General features: G+C 39.5%; 1 protein-coding gene across 5 annotated transcripts in view; it reads left to right on the forward strand.

Annotated features, from left to right (window-relative positions):
• Window positions 1–15,972, forward strand: part of ZC3H7A (zinc finger CCCH-type containing 7A) — a 45,949-nt gene that overhangs the window by 26,044 nt on the left and 3,933 nt on the right. For 4 of the 5 annotated variants that reach the window (XM_007058131.4, XM_043524569.1, XM_027820616.3 and 1 more), the window contains exons 11-20: window positions 627–694; window positions 1,527–1,719; window positions 3,438–3,599; window positions 5,260–5,456; window positions 5,716–5,813; window positions 8,965–9,146; window positions 12,368–12,444; window positions 13,107–13,240; window positions 13,631–13,736; window positions 14,754–14,862. In XM_007058131.4, coding sequence (XP_007058193.2) covers window positions 627–694; window positions 1,527–1,719; window positions 3,438–3,599; window positions 5,260–5,456; window positions 5,716–5,813; window positions 8,965–9,146; window positions 12,368–12,444; window positions 13,107–13,240; window positions 13,631–13,736; window positions 14,754–14,862 — 1,326 coding nt within the window. Of the gene's footprint in view, window positions 1–626; window positions 695–1,526; window positions 1,720–3,437; window positions 3,600–5,259; window positions 5,457–5,715; window positions 5,814–8,964; window positions 9,147–12,367; window positions 12,445–13,106; window positions 13,241–13,630; window positions 13,956–14,753; window positions 14,863–15,972 lie in introns of all 5 variants that reach the window. The other variant, XR_005226974.2, reaches the window with a different exon arrangement.

The following is a 15,972-nucleotide window of genomic DNA, read 5'->3' on the forward strand; positions in this document are numbered from 1 at the left end:
CTGAGTGAAATGGGAGTAAATAAATGGGGCTGTTTTTTTACTCTCAAGATTCTAAAATGACTACACAGAGGAGAGTACACACTGAAAAAACCCAGCAAAGACCTGTTTAAAAAATTTGCTTAACACTGAATCTAAATAGGTGTAAGTGGTGATGAATACCAAGATCAGTAATGAGCTAAATAAATAGGAAATATGCAATAAACTAGAGTTGAAAAAATAATCCCCCTTATATCAGTCAAAAATCCTGTAGTTGCACATTCTTTGTAGAAGAATGGCTATTGCAAAATTTTGGTAGACTGTCTCCCTAACCATGTCCACAACCAGGGATTTGAAAGTGAACTGTTGCCTGTTCGCCCACCTTTTACATTCTGGACCTCTTTCTTCAGTCTGTCCTTACAGTGACTGCCTCAACACATGTTCTGTGGGGCTGCTATTAAAGGTAATCCATTGATTGACTGAGTCAAGATGACTTACCTTGTCTTTCTGTCCAGGGACCAAAAGGCATTTGCATGTAGTGGGAAAAGACATTGACCCCTGTCACCTCTATAGCAAGTGCAAATTCTTACATCAATAAAATGTGCTGAGAGGGGAAATAACTGAAAAATTGTTTCTTAATCACTGTCCAGATCTATCCAGTTCAGTTTCTAGAGATGGAACACCAACGCTTAACAGCAATAATTCCTCTCTTTTACTTGTAAGTATCTTCCACATTTTCCTTCACATGAATCAAATCTTTAATATTTAGTCATCAGGGTTTAAGGAAGTTTTTATTTTTTTATTTTTATTATTATTATTTATTATTAGTTTTAAAAATGCAGGGATAGCTTCATCCACCATTAAAATGTAGCAACTGGAGTGGGAAAACAGTATCTGTTTGAATAGTACACAGCAACACTCTAAGACAGAAAGTTTAAAAAAAAAAACAAAAAAACCCCAAACTACTTTCTGAAAATCCAGGGGGAATTTTAGATGAGGAAATTGTATATACTAGTGTCCTAGCCAATTTTTGAATTTGGTAAACTTTTTAGCAAAATGCAGCATGGAAGCTTAAAATGACCACAGGTGGTCACAACTGTCTGAATGTTATCTTCTATGAGTTTGCCATCTTACCACCTTGCAGTCCAGCCAGAATAAGGGGCAGTATGTAAGTGCAGTGGTTCACAAGCAGGGCAGTAACAATATTGTGACTAAGACTTTCAATCTGATCTGTGTTGTACTTGCATCTTAAGCTCCTGTATCTTATTTTTCCCAAATGCTTTCTCAGCAGTGGCTGGCTGGTGTATGGGTGGAGCTAGTGATTTGCATACTCTCAGCCCACCAGCTACTGCACTTATCTCAGTCCCAGTGTGGGGTTTGGCAATGCATTCAGCCTGTAATGGGGATATGGGCTCCTTATTCCCCTGTGTGGATATGCAGCCAAGCTTGCAGTTGAACCCTATATGAAGACAATCTGATGTTTTGAGGAAAACCTTCACTCACTAAGTTCTAGTTTGACAGATCAAGTTAAATCTTGTTTCTTCTGGCAGATAAATGGCCCCAATGCTTTGTTTGGGACTGAGGATTACATGGGAATTGCAGGTCAAACTAGGAATGACTTTTCACATGTTTTTAGCAGTGGAACTGCTAACATAGCTGTATCTGCATCACTTGTTGGAAGAAACCCATTGGAAGGTACACATGAACTAAGACAGGCCTGCCAGTTATGTTTCATCAAAACAGGTAAGGAGCGCAGGAAGTCAGTCTGATAGATAATTAAATACATATGTACTATATCAGCATTGTAAATTAAAATGTTGTTGGTGTCTAGAAGTGCTCAGCTTTGACTTGTGTATCATTTACAAACAGAATATGGATCTGAATATTGAGTCATAAAAAACGTTGCAACCATTTTTCTACCTTTGTTTTTCTTGATTTCATGGTCTTGTCCTAATGGGTTCTTAATTTCTAAAACCCCCAGCAATCACAACATGCTTTCCTCAAGCTGAAGGCTTACTGTGTAAGGTCATTCACGTTCTGTATTCACTTTCCTCCCAACCCCCAGGGTACTCTGAAGAATGACACCTTTGCTCAAGACTTAAAAACTTGCAATACCCACTCTGATTGGTCATGGGGAATTGAACTGCAATTCAAAGTACCCGGTAACCTTCACATCCCATCTGTTTTATTGTTCTTTCAAACTAATTCTAAATCATTATCGTGATGCTTCCAAACCTTAGCAATAATTATTAACTTACCTTCATTGACACAGAGGGTCTTAACCTATTTTGGGCCATTCAGAGAACTAATCTTTGAGGTCTGAGCTGTTGCTATTACACAGCTGTATTCTAGAAGCAACTTTTTTTTCATCAAGACTATTCTTAAAATCGAGTACTATTCTTCAGGTTATAGACATTCTGAAATGTTAGTAGAGCAATAAAACATATATAATTCTAAAATACTACACTGACATATCTAGGGAATGGTTATTGTAGTTTGCAGTTTATTGCTCTTTAGTTTAAAACTACTTTTATTACTGTGTAAGGAGGATCAACAGGTGATTTTGAAATGCCACATAGACATGATGTTTAATAAAAAGCAGCAGTTAGAAAATGCTGAAGGATGAACTTTAAGATATATCCATATGTTGGCCTTTAACAAAGCATTGGTTTCTTCCCTTGTTTCTTTGCATCCCTGCTTTTCCTACCCATTTCTGAAACCACACAGTTCCACCATGAACTTTTTGTTCAAAGAGAACCGGACAGGAATGCACCAGACTCTATTCTTAGTGGGTTATTGTAACTCCTTTTATTGACTGGGATGGTCACTGAGCATTGGAAACTTTACAATCCCTTCGCTGGTATATATGTATTCTTAGTATTTGTGGCTTTGGAAGCAAAATAGACCTAGTTTTGAACACTGTGCTTAGCATGTGACAGTTAAAACACTACCAACTAGACCGTGGGGTTGGTATTGCATCCTACAGAATGCAAAAGTTGACTTTTTACTTGAGGTTGTGTTCTGTCTTTGAACTCCCTCTTTGGCTGTTCAAGTTTAATAAAAATTAAATATTTAGTTGCATGGTTCTCAATGACTTATTAAAGGCCCAAAACAAATTTTATGAAAATTTACCCATTTGGGCCTGCAGAAACAGAAAAATACAGCTGGTTATTCCCATGCGGAAGCAAAGGAAGACTGTAAAATCTTCCTTAAATGACCTATTTTTCTTGTTGGTCTGGTCTTGTAAGTATTTGCATAGTTTTCTTCCACTCTTCCCCCCCCCCCCCCCCCCCCCCCCGCCCTTTTTATTTAAGATTACTTTAGCTCTTCTAATTTATTGGTGCAAGTAAGAATTCTTAACAGTCTGTTCACACATTTCATATTTGGACATGTGCCTGAATACAAGTTCCACAGTTACTTATAGCTTATGTAAACTATAAACAATTTTTCTATTATTTTAGGGCCTAAGTTATTGGATTTCACTTACCATCCCAATTTAGAGCATAAGTGTAAAAAGGATATTCTAATTGGTAAAATAAAGAATTCTGAAGATAAATCATGGAAAAAAATACGCCCAAGACCAACAAAAACTCAGTATGTAGGACCATATTATATATGTAAAGGTATGTTTTAAATATGGAAGTTACATAGTTTTTACTGAATTAACAAGGAAATTTAATTAGTTTGAATGAATGCAAAATTAATTGCAAGGTTTTAATTCCTATACTGAATATAAAGTAATGCATGTACATTTTTGTTATAAAATGTAGAATGAAGCTCCATTGTTTTTGCTGATTAACAAAAACAGTTTATAGATATTTTTAATATTTCCACAGGGATTTAAGTGAAACCCCATCATAAAAATTAATGTGATTATTTAGTTCATATTCTACCTCTAATTATAATTGTTTATTTAAAAAACATGAAAATGTATCTGGCTGTTTCCAAATAGAGCCAACTCTAGTGTCCTTGTGACTTGGAGGTTCTGGACACTTAAGTAAAAGTAAGCATTGCTTCATAGATTCTTGGTATGAACTTCCGCTCACAACTTCAGGGAGCTGATTAGTTTGATCACAGATATTGTGCACAAATTAACATTTGTACTCCTACCTACAGAGAAGAGAGTGGATATCTGTGAAAATATTTTTCTGTTTTTTGGCTTGAAATACAGAAGGGAAGCTGGAGGCTGTGAGGATAATTGGGGTACACATGCAAGCTCTAATGGACACTCCATATCTTCTGAGGGGTTCTAAATGTAGTAAAGTTGTTGTCTGGCTATACTGAAAGGAGGACAGGAGACTTTTTTGATATGGATTTAATCGGGCCGCAACTTTTATTAGATGTCTGGGACTACCTGGCAGATAAAAGTGTACAATGCAGGCAACTCCATGTTTATTCAAATTACCCGGGGTTTCTGGGTAGTTTCATCCTGGTCCCCCAGCCAATCCACTTCTTGGACCTTGCCATTCACCCCTGCTTGTAGGAGAGTTAAGGTGGGCTTTAAGAAAGGGGGTTGGCTCCTTGCCCTACCAATCATAGAAGTCCCCAATTCCCCTGTTCCGTTCCTTTAACCAGCACCTCATTTTAAGTCCTTTACCAGGCCATTTATCTGGTCACTGGATGCCTTCCCTGTGGAGTACCTGCACTGGACATCCACCCCACACTTACTAAATGAGTTGCAACATACAGCCTAACCACCTTTTCTCCTGATCCCCCCGCCGCCCCCCGCGCGGTTGGGGAACGTGGGAAAAAAAACACCTCATTCCACTGAAGTCAATAAGGGGTTGAGGGAAAAATTCATTCCCAGCCCCCCTAAAAAGGAGCAATTAGCGCAATGCCCACAGCAGGTCCTAATCCAGCCTGATATTCGCACCTTTCGGGGAGGGAGGGTGGGTGCTGCCTTGCCTGCTGGGTGGAGAAAGGGCTTCCCACACCCAGGGCTTGCACATTTTAAAGCCTTCTGTCCCTAACACTCCCTGGGGGTGAGTCAGCACCGCAAAGCTGATGACCACTCACCTTTTTGCAGCAGTTTCTGACCTCCTGCCTCACCACCATAAAGCACTACTACCTTAAGCCTGGACAGTGTTCCCCCTGCTTAAAGGTGCGGTGTGGTCATTCAAAATGAAGTTTGGGAGAGAGGAGTAAGACCAAAAGACTAGATTAATTAACCACAGAGGTGGCTTTTCATCAGACTTTCTGAAATGCAGAGTTAAGATCTAGTGATGATAAATGTGGTGGTATAAAAGCAATGTCAAATTTAACTTTTATTTCATGTCATCTTAGATGTTGCTGCTGAAGAAGAGTGTAGGTATCCAGGCCACTGCACATTTGCGTATTGCCAGGAGGAGATAGATGTGTGGACTCTAGAGCGCAAAGGAGCCTTTAGTCGAGAAGCTGTCTTTGGAGGAAATGGAAAGATCAACTTTACAGTATCCCAACTCCTTCAAGAACATCACGGACTATTTATGTTTCTTTGTGAGGTGCTTCTTTAAAGGCATATTTGACTGCTTGTTTCCTAAAGATATGAAACAATTTTAAACAGTTTTTCATTTAACAGCTTTGCTAGATAGTAAGGTGAACTGCTTACAAAATGATTTGGTTCATGACTAACTTGTAAGCATTGAGGTGCATGGTGGATAATAGTTTGCACAGTCTACATCCCTAGTAGAATTTTTAAGGTGATTTCATACATGAAACATATATTCAACTTTTCTTTAATCCCTTGTTTTTGTATTTCAGAAATGCTTTGATCACAAACCTAGAATAATAAGCAAAAGGAACAAGGATAATTCTTCTTCTTGTTCTCACCCTGCCATGCATGACTTTGAAGATAACAAGTATGTCTGTCTGAAATATACTCAATATAAGTTTCAAATTAAAAGTACAGTAGAACCTCAGAGTTACGAAGTTGTTTGTAACTCTGAAATGATCGTAACTCTGAGCAAAACATGATGGTTTTTTCAAAAGTTTACAAGTGAATATTGACTAAATACAGGTTTGAATCTTATTATGTGGAAGAAAAATGCTGCTTTTAACCATCTTAATTTAAATGAAACAAGCACAAACCGTTTCCTTACCTTTTCAAATCTTTTTTTAAAACTTACCTTTTATTTTTTTAGTAGCTTATGTTACAATAATACTGTACTGTATTTCTTTTCTTTTTTTGTCTCTGCTGCTGCCCAGTTGCATACTTCTGGTTTCAAACTGTGTGTGTGGTTGACTGGTCACTTCATAACATTGGTGTTTCGCAACTCTCAGGCTCTACTGTAGCAGAGGTTTCAAAGCATTTTGAATTCTAATTTTCATTCCACAACTGCAGATTGGCTTTCTCCTCTTAGTTGCTAGCAGTCTGGTAGTTTTGCTTCGGTAGTAGTAGTAACAATACAGACTTTTTAGCCAACAAGCTTTAAAAACATAAATTTTGCCTGACAGCATCTTTGTGCTATAGGTATTGCCCACAGGTGGGAACCTGAGGCAAAAGGTTCTATTACCAACAAATAGTTTGCTTTGAATTAATGCATTTGTTGCATTTTCTTGTCTAAAATATAGTCCTACATCATTAATTATAAAAGCGATGATAACTTCTTTCTCAATGCTGAAGAAAACCAGTGATGTTGATCAGCTACTCCCATCTGTTTGAAACCATTAACCATCAGTGCCCCTTACTAAGGGCTTCTGTACCTGGCAAGCTGCATTGGTTTACTAAAGGTGTGACTTTAAACTGATATAGTTAAACCTTTACAAAGCCCTCTTATGTCAGCTAAAGTATGATTTTTTTTTTTAGCTTAAACCTGTTTCTAATAGACTTAAACTAAACCAAAATAAGTTACTCTTAAACTAAAATAAGATTATCCAGATAAGGGTTTGCATCAGTTTAATTAAACTGGTGCAAGTTTGTATGAGGATAAGGTTTGAAAGCTTATCTAGCTTCATTATTTTCTGAGGTAAACTGTAAGTTTAAAAAAACAAAAGATCCCACAGAGCTCCTTATGTGATTTTATGTATGTATGAAAGTTACAGCTAGTTGGACTAAAATGAGAGCACTATTAAATATATGGGGACTCTACCGTCTATAGGAATTAAATTTACACTGTTTGTAGTGTTTCTCGTTCTAAGTAAAGGAAACACGGCAAATATGAGAGTAAGGTAAATACTGTGAAGTCAGTCCATTTTTTTTAATGCAAGCCTACAAATAGTTATTGGTAAACTTCAGGTTGTGCAGGTGGGAATATTTACTTGGCAGTGGGATGTCATGTCTTTGCCTTTGGAAACCAATGGGTATTGTTGGGTCCAGTATTGTTCTGCAGTAGGCAGTATTAGATTTGATAACAGACAGCACTGATTTCTGAGACATTTCTATCCTCCCCCCCCTCCCCCCCCGCTTGCCCTGCAAATGGTTAATTTAGACCCTAATTCTGTAATCTGCAGACTCTGTTCCTGTTCAGAGTTCCATTGCTTACAGTGGGGCTTCACCTGGTCTTAAGCATCTACCTGCATCAATGGGCTTGCAGGAACAGGACTTGAGTTTGGAGAGCAATTTATTCAAATTTCTTCTATTGAACTTAAAAAAAAAACCTTTAGTATAAAATTACTGAGTGGGGGTGTTTCCAGTGGAGTCCTGCAGTGATCAGTTCTTGGCTCAATGCCAGTCAGTATTTTATCTGTGATCTACAAGAAAATATAAAAAATTGCTGTTAAAATTTTTAGATGAAACACAGGTTGGGGAGGTAGTAAATAAAGGCTTGCGTATAGTGAGATTTAAAGTTAATTTCTTCCAGTTATCAAAGAGCAGGTTAAGAGAGAGCTATTGTGGTCTAGATGCACCAATACAGGGAAAAGATTTCTGATATTGTAGAGGACTCTAATTTAGCAGACTAAGTGGCTGGATGTTGAAGCTAGAGTAAATGAAAATGGAAATAAGATGCAAATTTTTAAATGAGGGTAAATAAGCTTCTTGGTACATTTTGTGCTTGTCGTATCTACCACAGTGGTCTATAATTGGGAGGGCTTCAGGGAGCTACTGCAGTACAAATCAGTAACCATTGGAACAGCTTTCCTAGTAACATGATGGGTTCTTCATCACTTGGAGACTTTAAGGGCATGCTTACAAGGAGCAGCAATGAGGGCTACGGGGGTGTTTTTTGTAAAGTACACTAATGTGTTGTGCACTAACTGGTCTGTGTAGACCCTGTTAAAATGCACTAAACTTTTAGTTCATGCCAACAGCTTTGAAACAATACTATGTTAAGGCACACCCGGAAACTGTTAGTCTACGCCAGTAGGGTCTACATGGACCAGTTAGTGTGCAACATGCTAGTGTGCTTTAGAAATCACCCCCCGCTCCCCAACAGTGCACATTACTGCTATCGGTAGGCAAGCCCAACGTAATTTCTGCTTAAGCTAGAGTCGTGTAAGCTTGATACAAGGGTTACTGGGGTAAAATCCTATGGCCTATGTTTTATGCATGAAGGTGGACTAGATGACCTTCATGGTCTCTTCTGGCTTTAAAAATCTGTTCTTGACAAATGCCTCCCTTGGCTGTACATAATCTACTCCCTGACTTCTGTAGGAGTTGTGTGTACACATACCTCAGAGGAAGGAGAGTAGGTGTCTATGTAATTCCATGGCAGTTTCCATGACAGTAGAATCCAGGAGCACAAAGGGCTCTGAATACTGCCTATTTGTTATTTTAAAGCTCAAATTTACATGCTGATATATAAACTCATATTTTCCAAAGTTTTAATAATTAATTCCTTAAGTGGAAAGACCTCATAGTCACAGAGAGAATTCACTTGTAAACATTAAACAAACAGCAGTAATCTAGGATTACTCTGCCTAGCAGTATATTAAAAGATACTTTAAAGAGCTGTCAAAATTAAAATAAAATATGAAGTGGAAAGAATGGTAACATTGCATGCTTTCCATATGCACAAGGAAGGTCAGTAACTTTACAGAAAGCTTAAAATATTGATTTCTTTTCAAAAACAGGTGCCTTGTCCACATTTTGCGAGAAACTACAGTAAAGTATTCCAAAATCCGTTCGTTTCATGCTCAGTGTCAGCTAGACCTGTGCAGGCATGAGGTCCGTTATGGCTGTTTAAGAGAAGATGAGTGTTTTTATGCACACAGTCTTATAGAACTCAAAGTTTGGATAATGCAGAATGAGACAGGTATGTTTGGATTTAAATATTACCCCCTACCCCCAGTGCAAAAAGATAAAAGAAATGCAATTCCTTGACCCATTTGTCAGTGTCTTCTACTTACAACCTCCTGTAGTCTTCTGTATATCTAATAAACCATTGGTCAGTTTTACTAGCTAGTGGGTATTGAGTAAGACTGCTAGACCCATAAAATTAGGAAACTTTTTAGCTTTAACTCAAAACTAATAGTTTCTTAATCATGGAATCGTAGGACTGGAAGGGACCTCGAGAGGTCATTTAATCCACGGATTCTCAACCTTTTTCTTGCTGAGGCCCCCCTTCAACACGCTATTTAAAAACTCCAGGGCCACTCGGGACTTGGGGGCGGGAGGGACCCTTGTGCTTAGGCATAGTTTGACTTCTATTTTGTGGGGCAAAGGGCTGGCAGGGTTCGGGACAGCTCCACACAGCGGGGCCCAGGGAGGGAGTACCACCTCCACCCCCAACTCACCTCAGCAGGCCATCCAGCCTGTCTGGGTTATGGGAGCCTGCAACTAAAAATAGAACTCAAAGTGGGGACTCAGTTCAAAAAGTCTGAAAACCGCTCAGGATGAGGGCAGGGAATGGCAAGGGACTGTGTGCAGTGGGGGGTGTAGCTCAGGGTGCAGGGAGGGGGTAGCTAGGGGCTGTGTGCAGGGAGCGGGTATCTAGGGTCTATGTGCTGGCAGGGGAGTAGCTCAGGGTGCAGATGGGGTAGCTAGGGGCTGTGTGCGGGTGGGGGAGGGGTAGCTCAGGGTGCAGGCAGGGGGTAAGCTAGGGGCAGGGTGCAGTCAGGGGGTAGCTAAGGATTGTGTGCCAGGAGGGCTCCTCCTGCAGTGGCTGCTCCCCGAGGGCTCTGCCAACCCCAAAAGCCAGGTCCCCTCATCCAGGCAGCTCTTACCAGCTGCGTGAGCAGTCAAAAGGGGCTGGGAGCTGAAGAGCAGTAGTAACCCTGGGCACCAACAGCAGATGGGAGAATGTCACGGCTGCCCACTTCATGGTACCACCAGCCAGAGGAGCAGCTGCCCTGCACTGCCTGGCTCTGGGTTTCCCACTCACAGCTTGACCAGAGGAATGGGCCTGGGGGAGAGGAGGAGGTAAAGGGGTGGAGCTGTCCCCAGACTGCCCCACTCTGTGTAAGGCACTGCAGTTCGGGGGAGGAGGGGCGAACCCTTGTCTGTCATCGTGGTGGTCTCCTCCCCCACCCCCCGGCGCAACTCTGCCTGTGGGCTCAGGGCTTCCGCTCGTGAGGAGCGCCAGGACTCGAAGAGTGAGGGGAAATGCTGGGGCTGCTGGCTTCAGCCCCGCGCCGCTCCCAGCTTCAGCCCCATGGCGGGTGCTGGGACTTGGAGCACCGGGTTTCAGCCACAGGGCCCCACGGACCCCCCTGAAAGGGCTTGCGGACTCTCCGTTGAGAACCACTGATCTAGTCCAGTCTCCTGCACTGATGGCAAGACTCAGTATTATCTATACCATCCCTGGGGTGTTTGAGGTGTTTTAGCTTTAGGTCTCAGAAATGTGTTCTTGTTTTAGTTTTATTACAAAATTGCTTTGACTAGAAATTGAGATATTTACTTTGAAGGCAAAGGAGAATGTTTCTGCTGAGTGTTAAAGACCTTGATCAGGCTTATCTTTTTGTTACAGGTCTGTGAGCCAGTTTTTTGAGTTGTCCAGTGTCTTTGTTCCTCTATCTCTAATATGGCTTAATGTTGCTACAAAATTTCCTTATTGTTAAATCTCCTGTCTTCAGGGAAGCACCCCAGTCTGGAATGGGCTGCTTCTCTTTGCCTCATTGTGGTGGTCAACTTTTTTGGTATGGTTTTGGTGGTCCCTCCAACCAACTTGCAGTGGACCTCAGCTACTCTCTCTACCTTGCTGTGTGAGGGAGCACTGCTTTAAATATTAGTTGGGTTGATCATCATGGGGGGTGATGATACCCAGAAAAAGGGCTGTGTGGGCAATGTGGAGATAATATGGTGTCCCATAGTTGGTCCCCTTTTTGCTGTCACTCTGAACATTCTCCTTCCTTGGAGAAGGAGCATCAGGTCAGCTTCACTCTGTCTGAAAGTGTATCGGCCAACTTAGGATGACCCCAGGCCAAGAAAAGTTTCAGAGGAGGACAGTCATGTGGAAGTATACAGAATCCTCCCAATTCTCTGTTGCTCTAGCCCATTTATCTCTACTTGGCCTTTGAGGATTCCTTCTTGTGGAAGGAAGGACAGCTGCTCTCCCTTCCTTTCCTGCCCCCGAAAATGTCGAGGTTCAAGGGTAGCTGCTATTTCCTCTTAACCCCATAAACCTCTTATTAAAAGGGTTAGGCCATCCCACAAACATGAGTGTCCATGTGAGTGCTTCTCTCCTACACATGTCCAGACATAGTCAAGGCTCAACTTCTCATCTTCTAGAAGGCCAGTTGATAACTTATAGACTCTGAGTGTTGGAGGACCCTAAAGAAGGGGAATGCTCAACTGAGTGGGAAGCCCCTTCCTGCCCCTGCTACAAATCCAGGCACAGACCTATTTTTCTTTTCAAGGACTCTGAAAGTCTGATAGAGTTGATGTCTTTAGTCTTCAGCCTCTCCATGGACGTTGTAGAAAAGAAACCTTGGTGAGGCTTTAATGATATGGAAAAGTGTGCAGTAAAAGTTCGTATCTCTGAGGTCATTGAGATTAATAAAGAGCCTGAGAGAAAAGTGGTTGCAAGAATGGCTATATCATTAAAGGCAATGTGACAGTCTTTTACATCTTGCAAGACACGTAGGCAGGTTTTGGGGGGTGGGGGGTCTCTCTCCTGAGTAACACTGATCTGTACATGAGGAGGGTTTTTATAGGAGCCTTGTGAACATAAACTGGAGTCTCATTTTTGGAAAAAACGAGCTGGTTTTCAAGAGGATTGCAGCTAGCTTGCCTGTGGTCATTTGCACAAAGCCTTTAGGCATCTGGCTCCAGGATTTGAAAACAGGCTCTTTGGAAGATGGAAACTTAGGCAATACTTTGGTCCATCTGTGAATATATTTGTGTTATGTAGACAGTGTAGGATTTTAGGATGTCCTTAACTGGTTTTAAGTGCTTGTTTTTTGTAAATGTTGTGGTAGGTAACACCACTGTATCTTTGGCAACCTTAGCTGTTTTTTGGAGGGATTCAGTAGCACTTGAACATGTGTATGAATAAAACTTCCAAATTGTCTAAGACCTTTGTTTTCTCCTCTGCAGGTATGTCACATGATACTATTGCTCAAGAATCAAAGAAATATTGGCAGAATATGGAAGCAAATGCACATGGAGCACAGGTATTTCCACTCATCTTTCTGAGGAAGCAAATTTATGTGGGACTAGCGTGATTGATCGGTGACGTACTGGTTTTGATGTCAATGTTTATAACACGATTTAACTGTTAGTTTATATCACAAAATGGTTGTCCCAAGCGTATGCCCCAAATGATTTCCTCTTCTTTCCCCCCACATGTTTTATTAAAAAAAAAAATTAAGCTTTCTGGATACTTCAGATATTCTTATTTTTCCTAATCCCAGATTTCTTATTACACATGTGCAGTTACTTTTCCCCCCCTTTGCTTATTTTGTCATAAGCAGAATATAAACCTTCAAAAATGCATTCTTTCAAACTTTCTTCAGCTGAGGACCTAGCATAAATCCTTTTCTAGTAGTTTTATTTTGTTTATACAGCACATAGTATGCCCATTGCCAGAACGTCTGGGTGCATTTATACAATCTAAACAAAATTAACTAACAGTCTGTCATTAAGAGAAATTTCTAGTTTTTAAGATTGCAAATCTAGGTCTTTTTTGATGTATTTATAAGCTCTCTAGTTTTTAACACATCTAGAAACATTTTAGAACCCTTTCTTATCTTCAGGGGTACTTAATGATTTATGTATGGCATTGCTCTGCAGATGCAAATCACTTTTTTTTTTTTTTTTTTTTTTTAAATTTAAGGTTCTTGGCAATCAAATGAAGCATGGATCTCTAAATTTGAAAATGAAGTTTGTGTGTGCCCAGTGCTGGAGAAATGGTCAAGTTAGTGAGCCAGACAAAAACAAAAAATACTGTAGTGCAAAAGCAAGACACCCGTGAGTAACAGATAACTTCAAATGCATAATGTCTCTCAGTAAACCATTTTGTAAAATCTTCTGAGTGATCTGTATAGGAATTCAGACTATTAAAAGGGATGCAAAAAAGCAAGTGCAGTTGAAGTAGAACTTGGGCTGAAAGGCTGAAGACTTTAAAGGGTGTTAATAATCAAGAATAAAAAATGCATGTTACACACTTCAGTTGGCAGTTTATACTGACTTTTTTTTTCCCTTTAACTCACAACCATGATGGGTGTTTGAGACTTTAAATAAATTGCATTAAAACATATGGCTTTGGGGCTCTTTAGGTCCAATCATTGTCTTTACTGTTGACAAATAGTACAGTATGTAGATGTATTCTATATATTTGAATGCTTCCATATTCCTTAGATGGACCAAAGATCGTCGTGTGGTGCTGGTGATGTCTAATGAGCGTAAGAAGTGGATGACCATTCGTCCTCTTCCCACGAAGAAACAAGTGCCTTCGCAGTTTGATGTATTTATCTAAAATGATCTTTTTAATTAAGACACTTAAGTCACTGGAAAATACTAGTAAAGGGCCTGATTTCTGCAGCCACTGTGTGTGAAATGTCTATTGAAATCAGTGGGAGTCACTGGAGCAACTGCAGAGCCAGATGCTAGGAAGGACTGAGCTCATTTTTTATTGCTGAAGCTCCTCCAAGTCAGTGAAACTTCAGTAATAAAAGTATAGAAGGTATTTTAATATAAAGTATTAAGTAATCTCATTTGAAGTCTGTAAAATATTAATATAGTTCTCATAAAACCCTAATCAAAAGAGTGCATAATATTTTGAGGGTGAGACACACTCCATACAATATTGGAAGAGACCTGGAATTTCATTTCTTCTTGTGCAGTTGTCAAGATGAGTTTGCAAAATCCTGTTTCCTGGGTTCTGACAACTCATTACTTCAAAAAGGCTCTGTTTGCAAAGAGCATTGTGTGATTTTATTACAGTGAATGAGAGGCATCAAGCTAATAATGTAATGCATAAATTTAACCTTACATTTTTGGAGTACTGTCAGAAATAAATAATTTGAATTCCTGCATAATAGAAATACAGCACAGACCTAAAATGTTATATTCTAATCATGGTGTGATTTCTAAGTCGTAACTGTCTACATCCAACCTATGTTTTCTGCTAGCTTTGCAGACTGATGAGCCCTTCCGTAGCTAGTGCTTCATAAGGTTTTTAAGACTAGATAAGATCAATGTGTTATGGGCTGCATCCAATATTACCTGTATGGCCCTGGGGATGTCACATGGGCTGCAGCTGTGTGCTGATTGGGTCACAAGTGGCCTGTGGGCTAGAAGTTGAGAACCACTGCTCTGACAGCTTATTTGGAAGGCAACTATTTATTTGAGTTATAGTAATAGTAGTAACTTGTCTGCTTATCAGAATGTTAATGTGCCTGAAGCAAAGCTACAAAAATCTTTCATCACCCATTATAACTTAACATATGCCTTAAAGATATTTTTTTTTATTCTTATTTAGTTGTGCAATCATATTGCTTCAGGCAAGAAATGTCAATATGTTGGAAACTGCTCCTTTGCTCACAGTCCTGAGGAGAGAGAGATGTGGACCTATATGAAAGAGAATAGTAGTAAGTAAAAAATGTGTGAGAGGGTATTAAACACATGGGTTTTTTCTCTTTTTTCCATCTCTCTCCTACAATAAGTACCTCTCAATCTTCCATAGGCAATCTGGTGGGTAGATTTTTCTTCAAGTAAACCCAGCCTGCCTCTCATGATACAAAATTAGTGTCTAATACATAGTAACATCATTTTAATATAGGTTTATATACATACCAGGTGACTCATTATGTGACTGAAATTAGTAATTACTGTCATTGCAGTTTTTACCTTTGAAGATTATTGATGAGTAAGTAGAAGAGTTGGTTGAATGCAAAAACACCATTTGCAACCATTTATGAGAGCACCAAATTCCTATTCAGATCAGCTGTATTTGTATTTATCTTTTTTGCAAATTGGGTTTTGTTGGTATATTAGGGGGCTGGCTGTCTGCAAAAATAGCTGTGTTCACATGTAAACAAGAGTATTCACTATTCATTCTTGGGTTTAAAATTTGTTGTCCAATCAGGGAGGTTATTAAGGAGAAATAATACCATGTGACAGATCGCAAAGAACAAAGATTGAATAACTGAAGTGATACTAACATTGGTTTGCAAATGAGGAGACAGGATAAATATCGTATTTGTAATGCATTTGACTAGCTCTAATAACAGGCTTAATGATAAAATCACAGATCAGCATAATGGGGCCCAATTGCAATTGGGCCCCGTGGGTGATAGCTAATATAAATATTTGCTACTCATCAGGGTGGATAAAAATCAATGATTTTTTTTTAATTTAAATTGGATTTTTTTTATAAAATGCTTTTTGAGGAAAAAACCTAATCTAAAGATACATTATAGCTCAAAGATATCTCATCATGGAATAGGGATTATAAATACTAATTCTATAGTATGAGACAATATAATCATATAATGTTTAAGAAAAATTTTGTTAATGAGTTCCAATAGTTCATGGATTAGGGAACCAATCTTATGGGGTTCTGCAGGCTTGTGTATAGATTATTTAGGTTAATCTTTCTATCTACTCAATGGGACTCAGTGCTCGGTCTAGAAGATACCATCAGAGATGCTTAGTTTTGCAGTTCTCAAACTGTGGATTTGTTTCTCCAGAGGTAACAA

The sequence above is a fragment of the Chelonia mydas genome, chromosome 10 (genome assembly GCF_015237465.2).
Source record: "Chelonia mydas isolate rCheMyd1 chromosome 10, rCheMyd1.pri.v2, whole genome shotgun sequence".
In the NCBI taxonomy this organism is placed as follows: domain Eukaryota; kingdom Metazoa; phylum Chordata; order Testudines; family Cheloniidae; genus Chelonia; species Chelonia mydas.